This window comes from Lampris incognitus, chromosome 12, assembly GCF_029633865.1.
Source record: "Lampris incognitus isolate fLamInc1 chromosome 12, fLamInc1.hap2, whole genome shotgun sequence".
Lineage (NCBI taxonomy): Eukaryota > Metazoa > Chordata > Actinopteri > Lampriformes > Lampridae > Lampris > Lampris incognitus.
Genome location: NC_079222.1, coordinates 48,652,873 through 48,665,316, shown reverse-complemented (window position 1 = coordinate 48,665,316; position 12,444 = coordinate 48,652,873). Strand labels below are relative to the sequence as shown.

Below are 12,444 nucleotides of genomic sequence, written 5' to 3'. Positions count from 1 at the left end.
GTCAGACCGCCCTCGGTGTTTCCTCTTCGGGCACAGCTCCAGGCAGGACCGTGGTCCCTGAGCCCACAGGATGCAGCAGACCAAGCTCTCCCAGCCGATCCAGCGCCAGCTCTCCCAGGCATGAAACAAAGACAAACTCAGACGCAGACGTGGGCAAAGACACTGCATGGACGGTGCTGGGTGAGGCTGCTGCAAACGTGACTTTGCGCCGCCATCTTCCCACACCGGAAGTGGCGTTTTCTCCTTCCCACACGCCATCTTCCCACACAACGTCACTTTCATCGGTTGAAAATGAAAGGTCAAGCTGAAAGAACCGCGTGGTAAAGATGGCAGAGAGTTCACACCCCAACTCAGCCGCAGACAGAGTGACTGTCCCCCCCGAACATTCTAGAAAGCCCCGTTTGGTAATACTTGGGATTTTGGTCAGCTGCTCTGACGGGCTACAGGGGATCTCTTCGGAGTCACGTGTTGCACTGAGAGGCCAGACCGGAAGCACGCTTTGCTGCTGGAAAGAGACGTCAATGTAGGAACAAGAGTCTCCAATACCTGCTCAACACAACCCTCTCATGTGGTGGAAAACCTTGGGCTGTTGGGAGACACCCTCACCTCGCCCAGATAGCAAAGAAATATCTTTCCAGGGTGTCCGAGTGGCGTGGCGGTCTAGTCCATTGGCTACCAACACGGGGGATCACCAGTTCGAATCCCCGTGTTACCTCCGGCTTGGTCGGGCGTCACTACAGACACAATTGGCCGTGTCTGTGGGTTGGAGGCCGGACGTGGTTATGTGTCCTGGTCACCGCACTAGCGCCTTCTCTGGCCGCCTGTTCGGTGGGGGCAGAGGGGGCTGGGGGGAATAGCGTGATCCTCCCACCCGCTACGTCCCCCTGGTGAAACTCCTCACTGTCAGGTGAAAAGAAGCGGCTGGTGACTCCTCATGTATGAGAGGAGGCATGTGGTAGTCTGCAGCCCTCCCCGGATCGGCAGAGGGGGTGGAGCAGCGACCTGGACGGCTCGGAAGAGTGGGGAAAAAAGAAAAGAACTATCTTTGTATACTTGGATCCTCGGTGCGTCCTGAACGCATCTTTTCCTCGGCTAGGAATATAGCGACTCAAGAGACCGGCAATGGCCTCTTCAAATGAGGACTGTCTTGTGTTTCTGGCACACAACCTGCAGGCCTCTGGGCCTCCGGGCCTGACAGTGACGGTGGACTAAACAGCTGAACCAGTTAGGTCAGTTTTGCCGCTTTTCTTTTTTCATGCTAGCGTTCTGGGGGTGTGAGTAGCCCGCTTTTCTGTTTTTAACAGCACTTTATTATAAATTACCCCTCAAAGGTAAAACTTCTTTGTCACTTTTCTGGGAATTGTGTGCCTTCAAGTGTGGGCTGCTGTGCAGACTGAGTAATGTTGAATAATGAACACGGAGGCTTCATGCACTGCAGGTGCCCAATGGTTTATTATTTCCAGTTTCATGGGGAGGAAAAGCTCATCGTCGCTCCATGTTCACCTCAGCACAGCTCGCCCACAGCGCCGGACGTCCCTTCAATATACCTCAAAACTTCAATCAATAGCCCACATATTTACTTCCATTACTGAATACAAGTGCTATAAAAATAAAAATAAAATAATCATTATTATTTACTATTATTACAACTGGTCTATATTTGGAACAGGAGTCAGCACCTTTAATTCCTTTCAAACAAAACTTGCTCAACAAAGATGACAAATATTGTCAACTTGTTTACATAAACCAGTATGAGCGCAGACAGACAGAGACAGACAGAAGCTGACAGAGAGAGACAGAGACAGAGAGAGACAGACAGACGGACAGAGGGAGAGAGTGAGACAGGTAGAGAGCGAGACAGATAGACAGACAGAGACACACACACACAAAGGGAGAGTGAGACAGAAAGACAGACAGACAGAGGGAGAGTGAGAAAGACAAACAGACAGGGAGAGATAGACAGAGGGGGAGACAGTGAGAAAGACAGACAGATAGAGGGAGAGAGAGACAGACAGATAGAGGGAGAGACACGGATAGACAGACAGATAAGAGGGAGAGAGAAAGCAACAGAGGGCGAGCGACAGACAGACAGAGGGAGACACAGACAATGGGAGACAGAGTGAGGTCTATGGTCTTAAAATGAAGTTGTAGAGTATAGGACATTGTTTCATGTGTTTATTGTGTAACGTGTAGGTATGTAGGTCTTTTAAAAGACATGTTTACATTAAAATAAATATACCTATACAAGTAGCTATGTCTCATACTGGTCTGCCCTCTTATTGACATAATGCGCAAAAATATATTAGAAGGGGTTCGAACCTAAGTGTTTTATTTAGAAGGAATAATCAAACGTCATTTTTGGCCAATTTTAAAAAACATGGGTGAGCATCATTTGTAATCCAGACAAAACTCAAAACTTTCAAGGGAGCTGAATAAATTTGCAAGGCACTGTATACTGATATGACAACAGACAATTAATCCAATAAACGGTTGTGTGGAGAGCTAACAGCCTATCCAAGTAGGCATAGGGCACAAGCGGGGACACATTACTCGGACCCGGCTCTGGGGCTCCCGTCCGTCCGGCGGGCCTGGCGGTGTGGTCTGGGCTTCCAGCAGCATGGTGTCTGTGCTGGTCCCCCTGAAGCAGGTGGTGAACTCCAGGTCCTGCAGCGGGGCCAACATCGACACTATGGTGCTGAGGGCCTGGGCTGTGCTGGGGGACGGATGGAGGCCCTAGAGCTGGGTGTGGGTGGACAGACTGTCTGACACTGTTTAAATGAAAACACTGATGTTTCTCATGGAAGTCTGGAATAAAGGAATGACATGAAATATTAACCTTTGACCTTTTCTCACTGGAATTGTCCATGTATTAGCATTCTGTCATTCTGCTCCTCTAGGTGTTAGTTTTCATTAACTGTAAAGCGCTCTGAGGGGCTGTTGCTGCTAGAAAAGCACTATATAAAATGCAACTTGCCTGACTCACTGATTCTGAAGCACACCCGAGTCAGAGCGGCAAGGCAAGACTCGTTTACCTTCCAGTAGAAACGGGAAAAGCCAGCCATTCCACCTCGGGAATGGAAAACATTGTCTCAAGCACTACTTCAACATTTTAAATTTCAGTTAATAGTCGGGGTTTATTTTGGCTCTGTACATTTATCCTGCAAGTACTTGCTTACAAAAATGAAAGGTACAGCAGGGGGCGCCCCGGGTGGCTCACCTGGTAGAGTGATACCACATAAGGCTGAGTCCTTACCACAGCGGCCCAGGTTCGAATCCGGCCCGGGCCCTTTGCTGCATGTCATCCTCTCTCTCCCCCCCTGCCCTTCCTGTCTGTCTCTCTACTGTAATTATCCAATAAAGGCAGAAAATGCCAAAAAAATAATCTTTAAAAAAAATCAAAACAAAATAGAAGAACAGCTGACGGGTCTGTTCTTGGCCACGGCAGTGAACGCTGTACATTCTCTGACCATTGCTGTGTACTGAGATAGGCATCGGTTTCTGCAAGAGAAGTCGTAGGGGTAAGCAGATGAACCAGTTTTATTTCTTCTTCTGAGCCAGAACCCTCCGGGTTAAATGCAGAGATGACAAAATAAAAGTGGCTTTCTTCTTCTTCTTTGTAAAGGTGGGTCAGTAAGATATCCAGGACACGGGCCTACTAGCAGTTGATAGAAGGGCAGTCTGTTTTGGCTTTCCCTGCCGCGCTGATTATCCTCCTGAGGCAGTGTCCGAACTCCTCCAGGACCATCCTCTCTGCCTGGGTTTGAGCCTGGTGACTAAACTCCGCCTGTTTTGCTTTTTCCAGGAGACACTCGGTTGTCGCTTCAAGCACCTCCTTTGTCACAAACGTGTAAGGCAGCCTGTGGAGAAATGCATAAGGGACAACATTAAGGAGGGGAACACCATATAATCCATTATCACTTATAACAAGATAACTGCAACTTGCTGAGCTTGCAGTGAAATTACCACAAGTCTTTGATCTGATCCTCGTCTGGATTATTTAAAAAAAAAAAATCCAAACTTAAACGTTGATACGACAAAAATAACGAAAATGTCAAGAGAAATCATTTCCAAAACAAAATTAGATTGAATTACCACGTAATACTACACTAAGAAAACAACTAAGTCTTTTCCACAACTTTCAATTTCATCAACTACAACTGACAAGAATTCAAAAACTGATCTAAAATTTGCATGGGTACACAATGTATGTGGAAGTATGTGTGTTGTTTATGATTATTTATATGTACATAGGACAGTGTTTCTCAACCGGGGGTCCGCGGACCCCTAATGGTCCGTGGTGTAATTGCAAGGGGTCCGTGAAAATAAAATATCTTTAAAAAAAAGATCCTATGACATTTATAGAAATAGGATTATTTTACTCAAATGTGACTGAGACCTTTATCTACCTAAACTGTAAAGGGTAACAGGACTTTTTTCTCTAATTACATCTGTTTCACAAGTGTAATTTATTGTATTTTAATAAGAGATCTCGCTCCCGTTTGCACTGTTAAAAGTTACTGCATAAAAATTCTGTTGTTACATATATCTGAAAGTTACTGAATACATATTCTGTTTTGTTACATATATCTGAAAGTTACTGAATACATATTCTGTTTTGTTACATATATCTGAAAGTTACTGAATACATATTCTGTGTTGTTACATATATCTGAAAGTTACTGCATAAGAATTCTGTTTTGTTACATAAATCTGAAAGTTACTGAATACATATTCTGTTTTGTTACATATATCTGAAAGTTACTGAATACATATTCTGTTTTGTTACATATATCTGAAAGTTACTGAATACATATTCTGTTTTGTTACATATATCTGAAAGTTACTGAATACATATTCTGTTTTGTTACATATATCTGAAAGTTACTGCATAAGAATTCTGTTTTGTTAACTATATCTAAGTTACAACTGAAAGCTCTTATTTTTGCCCCAAAGAGTGAATAAATGCTATAATGCAATTTAAAATGCAGTTTCCACTGTTTCTACAAATTGCAACCGCCCTCCCCCAAGATCAGGTGGAGGGGTCCTCAGGGTAGATCAAAAATACGCAGGGGGTCCAGGACCCCAAAAAGGTTGAGAACCACTGACATAGGATACCAGACTATGAAGCGAGCCATCCAAGATAACGACATGCTTTGTGTCAGTTAAGATACATGTGCCAGCCGCTCCTTTTCACCTGAGAGTGAGGAGATTTGCCAGGGGGGGGTAGTACGTGGGAGGATCACGCTATTCCCCCCAGTTCCCCCTCCCCCCCGAACAGGCGCCCCGACTGACCACAGGAGGCGCTAGTGCAGCGCCCAGGATGCATACCCACACCCGGCTGCCCACCCGCAGACACGACCAATTGTGTCTGTCGGAACGCCCAACCAAACCTGAGGTAACACGGGGATTCGAACTGGTGATCCCCGTGTTGGTTAGACAACGGAATAGACCAACACGCCACCCGGACGGCAATATTTTTTTCTTAGGATGAATCCGAAATGTTCCCACCGTCAGGCGCTAGGATTGGCCAGATCTGCCCGTCAGTCAACTTTCCGGATTCATCCTAGGAAAAAAATATTCGCTTACCGTACAAACACGGTTAAGTTGGCACAGTTAGCTTGGTTGCAAACATGGCTAATGGCTAACAGTTAGCTAGCAAACGTGGCTAGGGTTAGGGTAAGGGTTAGGGTTGTTGCGGGTTCGCATCGGCCTTGACTGACACGCAGATCTGGCCAATCATAGCGCCTGAGGGCGAGAACTTTCCGGATTCATCCTAGGAAAAAAATATTCGCCACCCGGACGCCCAAAATTATTAACAAGCTGTTTGCTTCCAAGAAATATAAGCATGCACAGCAGTGTTTCCTCTACATTTAGCAGACTGCCATGATAAGAACAGGATCCTCCAGCAATATTATTTTAAAAACAACTTTAAGGTAGAACGGTATCATTTGATAGTTTAACTGTTACACAATGCAAACTTTTAGTGCGACCGTCAGCAATATTAGTTTGGTGTTTCTTTTCTATTCCATGCAGTCAGTGCACTGCACCAATCAACACTGACTTACAATGCAGAGTTCACGCAGAATGGCCAAATGTCAACAAGCGGCGCATTGCCACAGCACAGCAGACAAAAGCCCCAATTTTAGATGCACCCTCCATGACAAAAATATACTTTTTTTGCACAAAGAACAGCGCTTCATGGTGGTGAAACAATAAAGTAGGCTTCTGAATGATATACTAAGGCTATGCTTTTTATTGGTTTAGACACACGAGGATGCTTTCCAACACCTGAAAAAAAATAATCCTAAAGGACATCAAATAGCCAAGGCTCAGCGTTTTTTGGTTTTTATCAATTCTCACCGGAAAATACCCAGATTTTTTTAAAAAGGAGCAGATCGGTTTAAACTGATTTTCACCCGGATTTTATGTTTCCATGGATCCAGAAGTTGTTCCTGTTCGTGTGAGGTTATGTAACAGTGCCCTCTTTTCTTTTCTTTTTAATTTTTATTTCTGATTTTCCCCTTTTTCTCTCAATTTATTGGCCAGTCGATCCCTATTTTACTTCAAACACCCACCCTCGTACTGCATGTGTTCGCCAACTGCATCTCTCCAGCCGGCAGTCTCAAAGGAGACGCCTCGCCACTTCCGTGACAAGGCGACTCCAGGCCGAACCACTGTTTTTTCCGACACACACAGAGACGCATTCATGTGACGAACACAAGCCGACTCCGCCCCCCTCCCGAAGACAGCGCTGCCAATTATTGCTGCTTCATCGTGTCCGGCCATAGTCGGATCTGACGAGACCGGGGCGCAAACCCCAGTCCCCAGTGGGCAACTGCATCGACACAAAGCCGATGCTTAGACCGCTACACCACTGCGGACCCGTAACAGTGCCCTCTTGTGGCAAAATTCGGCATGCTGGATGGCTTTGAAAAATAAAAACCGAAAATGCTGAGCCTTGCAAATAGCCTGATCAAAATATCCCTGTGGTGGGGCATCCGGGTAGTGTAGCGGTCTATTCTGTTGCCTACCAACACAGGGCTCGCCCGTTCGAATCCCCGTGTTACCTCCGGCTTGGCCGGGCATCCCTACAGACAGTACTTGTTACAATTATTAAATCCAGACCGGAGTGACTTCATTTTGAAATGCTTGTCAGTTAACAACTTGTGTAGGCTCTTTAGTATTATCCACCGGACAAAATATAAATATGAGCTGAGTATAGCTCTAGCTTTACATGCCGAGAAGGCCTTCGATAGGCTGGAGTGGTTGTATTTATTCAAAGTCTTGGCTAAGTTTGGGTTTGGCCAGCTGTTTATTAACTGGGTAAAAACCCTTTATCATGAACCCCGGGCCAAAACTGCCACTAAGGGACAGACCTCGACAGCGTTTCCCTTGAGTAGATTGAGACGATGGGTGCCCTTTGTCCCCAGGACTCTTTTGTCTTGGCTACTGAGCCCCTAGCTGAAGCAATTAGACAAGATCCTGATATAAACGGCTTCAAAGTACAGCAAACAAATCATAAAATGAATCTCCTGGCAGATGATGTAATTTTGTATTTGTTTTGATTTTGTTTGTTTTTTGTTTTGTTTGAAAACACAATGTATACATGATTTTTTTCCTCTTTCAAAATCCAACATGTTTAAAATGAATATTTTAAAGAACTTTGGATAAAATGGTGAAGTGCTCCTATAACCGCATATCTCAGTTGTAAAACAAAATTACCTACCTCCCACCTCCACTTGTGTTGACAGGTGTGGTCCGCATGAGCAAGTCTGAGATTTGTGAAGACAGTTTGGTCTTAGCTGCAGTCTGCTGCTGTACCCTAACCTCTGCTGCATCAGCCAAGTGCATCAAAGTCTTCCTCTCTGGGCTTTCTTCAAAGTTCTTGCAGCCAATACACTTACAAATGGATGAGCACATAATCTTTGCCTTGAATAAAAAAATGAAGAAATAACTTCAAAAATGACCTCTCATCAATATTGTCAATGTAATTCTATCAAAAAATCAAAATATCACCTGCAAGTCTGAAATTACATTTACACATTTTTTACATTCAATTTCAAGGTTTTCACTCTGTAGTTTGGCCTGCGATATTTAGTCACGCTGCAGACCTGAAGGTACACAGGGAAAAGAACACTTGCCTCATAACACTCGCAGTAGTTCTTCAGACAGCCCGACCGTTTGCAGTTGCAGCCTTTGCTGTGTCTACGATCTGACTCGCCCTCTTTACCTTTCCCAATCTTAGGCTTAAAGGCCTCTGGATTCCGGTCCAGACATTTCTGTGAAAACAGTCAAATTTATTTTGGGTGACATTTCACATGAAACAATTCAGTTAAATAACAACCCATACACCAAAGCTGAACCCACCTTAATGGCTTTAAGTCTTTCCGTTTCATGTTCCAGGTTATTGAAGCAGTTATTACAATTGCAGTTACTGCAGAACTCTCCATTCGCAAAGCAGTCACAGTACCTTCACAAACATAAACGACACCCCATTAGGATGACCTGTGCATACCAGATTTAACAGCTTTGTACCTGCATCTCCTTGTACTCTAAGACAAACTCAAATTAAAACGGCACATAGGCTTCATTCTGACATCCAGGAAACTAGATTCAAATAGTGATTATATTTCCTGGATTCTTTAACACAACTATTAATGTGTAATAAACAGTTAAATGAAAAAATAATGATCATCACCCATTAAGATGCTGACAGGGAAGGCAAACAGTGAATGTTTGCTGTATGCATTTCTAACCACATGCTTTCTCTTCGCAGCTTAGGTAACTGAGCTAGATTACAGCTTGTGCACATAGATATTTTACAAAATCCATCCATCCATTATCCGAACCACCTATCCTGCTCTCAGGGCCGCGGGGATGCTGGAGCCTATCCCAGCAGTCATTGGGCGGCAGGCGGGGGGACACCCTGGACAGGCCGCCAAGCCATCACAGGGCTATTTTACAAAATCATCTGTTCAAATTAGCAGAGGGCAGAAGAAACAGCTCACATATTTTATTATTTTTTCCCCCCCAATTTCTCCCTAATTTGTATCTGGCCAATTACCCTGCTCTTTTTGAGCTGTCCCGTTCGCTGCTCCACCTCCTCTCTGCCGATCCGGGGGCGCCCCGACCGACCAGAGGAGGCACTAGTGCAGCGACCAGGACACATACCCACATCCGACTTCCCACCTGCAGACATGGACAACTGTGTCTGTAGGGACGCCCGACCAAGCCGGAGGTAACACGGGGATTTGACCCGGCGATCCCGTGTTGGTAGGCAACGGAATAGACTGCTATGCTACCCGGGCGCGCCTACATATTTTATCGACCTGCTTGAGTTAAAAGTAGGCTAGATATAGCCCAGTGATATTTTAACTACGAGAGTGTGTTGATGCATGCTCAATAATCCAGGTAAGAAAATCGAAGAAAGTTGAATCAGTTCATCCGGATACAAGGTTTATTGACAGATACGTTTCATCATGCAACTAAGTGACATCATCAGTCATTTAGTTGCATGATGAAACGTATCTGTCAATAAACGTATCCAGATGAACTAATTCAACCTTCTTTAACTATGAGATTTAAGTACGAGAGTGCTAACCAAGCAGGTCTGAAGCGTTGGCACAACATAAACCTCTGTCAGTGTCTAGATGGTGGCCACTGCTTGCTGAGATTATTGGTTGGGCACGGTAAACTAGCTAACAAATGAGCTGACATTTTCTTACTTGTAAAACCAATTAGCAGACACTTTCTGATAGTGAACAGAAAGTTAAGCATCTTTTGACGTCTCTCCGCCACGACGTCTATGTGGCAGGAGTGTCCTGCTATGCCTACTGAGGTAGAAAATGTTGCATTAAAGGGCTCACCTCAGATCAGTTTTAGCTTTTTATCAGTCGTATTTCTGTTGGCGGAGGATGCCGAATTTGTCCTTGCAAAATGAGCCATACAAATGTTCACCTTCGTAACTATTGTTTTTACACCAATGTCCACAGGTTTTGAGAAACACAGTCCATTTCTGTGAATATATTTAGTTTAAGGAAATGAAGGAGAAAAAAAAAGAGTCTTCTTATATGTGCAGTCCGGAAAGCTGCAACTTCTAGGAACTATTTTTTTCAAGACAAGAGTGGCAACAGTACACCCAAAGGAAGAGGGCTGAGTGATTGTAACAATACTGACAGAGATGCTTCTGCAGGTTTTGGGTCCTACCCTCTGAAAACTCTTGGCGCTTTCTGCATTTTTTGCGCAACTCTTTTAGAATTGTAAAATTTCTTTGATCATTTCAGGAAATCAGGAACATTTATTTGTCATTTCATTCCGTGCACCTGCGCACACGAAATGAAGCGATACTTTACTTTCTAAAAGCAAGTGTACTGAAACAAAACCAATAAGTTTATGTGTACAGCACTTTTCAAAACAGAAGTTACCATGTGCTTTGGCAAAATTAAAAATGCAACATTAAACCAAGACAATTAGAGGAAATAAATTCAAATACTTGAGAGAACTAAAGTCCAATTACTTGGTAAAAAAAAAAAAAAAAAATCTTTCGGTTTCCTAGACCTTTAAAGATAAATTTGTAAAAATTACATATTAGCAGTAAAGAGAAAAGAAACTTGGTTTAGTACACACTTATACTTACAATTTAAGACATTGTGACTTGGTGCAGTTGCAAGGTTTCCTTGGTCTTGTGGTTGTATCTGGTGTTGATAAGCTATGCGCAGATGAAAAACATCAAAATGAATTTTGCACCCATTTGTTAACCTTTACCAACTTAAGATGAATTTAGGAGGCCTGATTTGGTCTTGAATACAGTTAATCTATCGACGACTACTAATTTTGGCTACTCTTGTTAGGGGTCACCACAGCGGATCATGTATTTCCATCTCTTCCTGTCCTCTGCATCTTCCCCTGTCATGAAAGCCACCTGCATGTCCTCCCTCACCACATCCATAAACCTCCTCTTTGGCCTTCCTCTTTTCCTCTTGACTGGCAGCTCCATATTCAGCATCCTTCTCCCAGTATACCCAGCATCTCTCCTCCACACATGTCCAAACCATCTCAATCTTGCCTCTCTTGCTTTGTCTCCAAACCGTCCAACCTGAGCTGTCCCTCTAATATACTCCTTCCTAATCCTGTCCTTCTTCATCACTCCCAATAGAAATCTTAGCATCTTCAACTAAGTGCCACCGTCTCCAGATCATACAACCTACCTGGTCTCACTACCATCTTGTAACCCCCCCCCCCCCAATTGTACTTGGCCAATTACCCCACTCTTCCAAGCCATCCTGGTCACTGCTCCATCCCCTCTGCCGGGCCGGGGAGGGCCACAGACTACCATATGCTTCCTCTAATACATGTGGAGTCACCAGCCGTTTCTTTTCACCTAACAGTGAGGAGTTTCACCAGGGGGACGCAGCACGTGGGAGGATCACACTATTCCCCCCAGGCTCCCCGACCCACCAGAGGAGGCGCTAGTGGCATACCCACATCCAGCTTCCAACCCGCAGACACGGCCAATTGTGTCTGTAGTGACATCTGTCAAGCCAGAGGTAACACAGGGATTCCAACCGGCGAGCCCTGTGTTGGTAGGCAACGGAATAGACTGCCACGCTATCCAGACGCCCTGTAAACCTTCCCTTTACCTCATCAGTACCATTCTGTCGCAAATCACTCATTCACCTTCATCACCTCTACTCCTTGTATTCTAACCCTTCCGCTGTCCTTCCTCTCATTAACCCATATGTATTGTCTTGCTCCTATTGACTTTCATTCCACTTCTCTCCAGTGCATACCTCCACCTCTACAGGCTCTCCTCAACCTGCTCCCTATTCTCCCTACAGATCACAACGTCATCTGTGACCATCATAGTTCGCAGAGACTCCTGCCTGATCTTGTCTGTCAACCTGTCCGTCACCATTGCAAACAAGAAAGGGCTCAGAGCCGGTGCTTGGTCTAATCCCACCTCCACCTTGAATCCATCCGTCAGTCGTACCACACACCTCAGCACTGTCACACTGCCCTCATACATATCCTGCACCACTCCTACAGTGGTGCTTGAACGTTTGTGAACCCTTTAAAATTTTCTATATTTCTGCATAAATATGACCTAAAACAGCATCAGAGAAAGTAGATAAAGAGAACTCAATTAAACAAATGATACAAAAATAATATAATTGGTCATTTATTTATCGAGGAAAATGATCCAATATTACAGATCTGTGAGTGGCAAAAGTATGTGAACTTCTAGGATTGGCAGTTAATTTGAAGGTGAAATTAGAGCCAGGTGTTTTCAATCAATGGAATAACAATCAGGTGTGAGTGGGCGCCCTGTTTTATTTAAATAACAGCGCTCCATCAAAGTCTGATCTTCACAACATGTGTTTGTGGAAGTGTATCATGGCAAGACAAAAGGAGATTTCTGAGGACCTCTGAAAAAGTGTTGTTGAT

The 12,444-nt window shown here is 44.4% G+C and overlaps 1 protein-coding gene across 1 annotated transcript in view; it reads right to left on the bottom strand.

Annotated features, from left to right (window-relative positions):
* Positions 1 to 1,434: 1,434 nt before the first annotated feature.
* The window catches only part of lin54 (lin-54 DREAM MuvB core complex component), a 28,995-nt gene continuing 17,985 nt past the window's right edge, over positions 1,435 to 12,444 (bottom strand). Inside the window, exons 10-14 of the mRNA XM_056290752.1 lie at positions 10,637 to 10,708; positions 8,368 to 8,470; positions 8,142 to 8,279; positions 7,727 to 7,929; positions 1,435 to 3,857 (exon numbers count right to left, since the gene is read on the bottom strand). Of these exons, the coding sequence (XP_056146727.1) occupies positions 3,656 to 3,857; positions 7,727 to 7,929; positions 8,142 to 8,279; positions 8,368 to 8,470; positions 10,637 to 10,708 (718 nt within the window). The 3' untranslated portion in view covers positions 1,435 to 3,655. The remainder of the gene's footprint in view (positions 3,858 to 7,726; positions 7,930 to 8,141; positions 8,280 to 8,367; positions 8,471 to 10,636; positions 10,709 to 12,444) is intronic.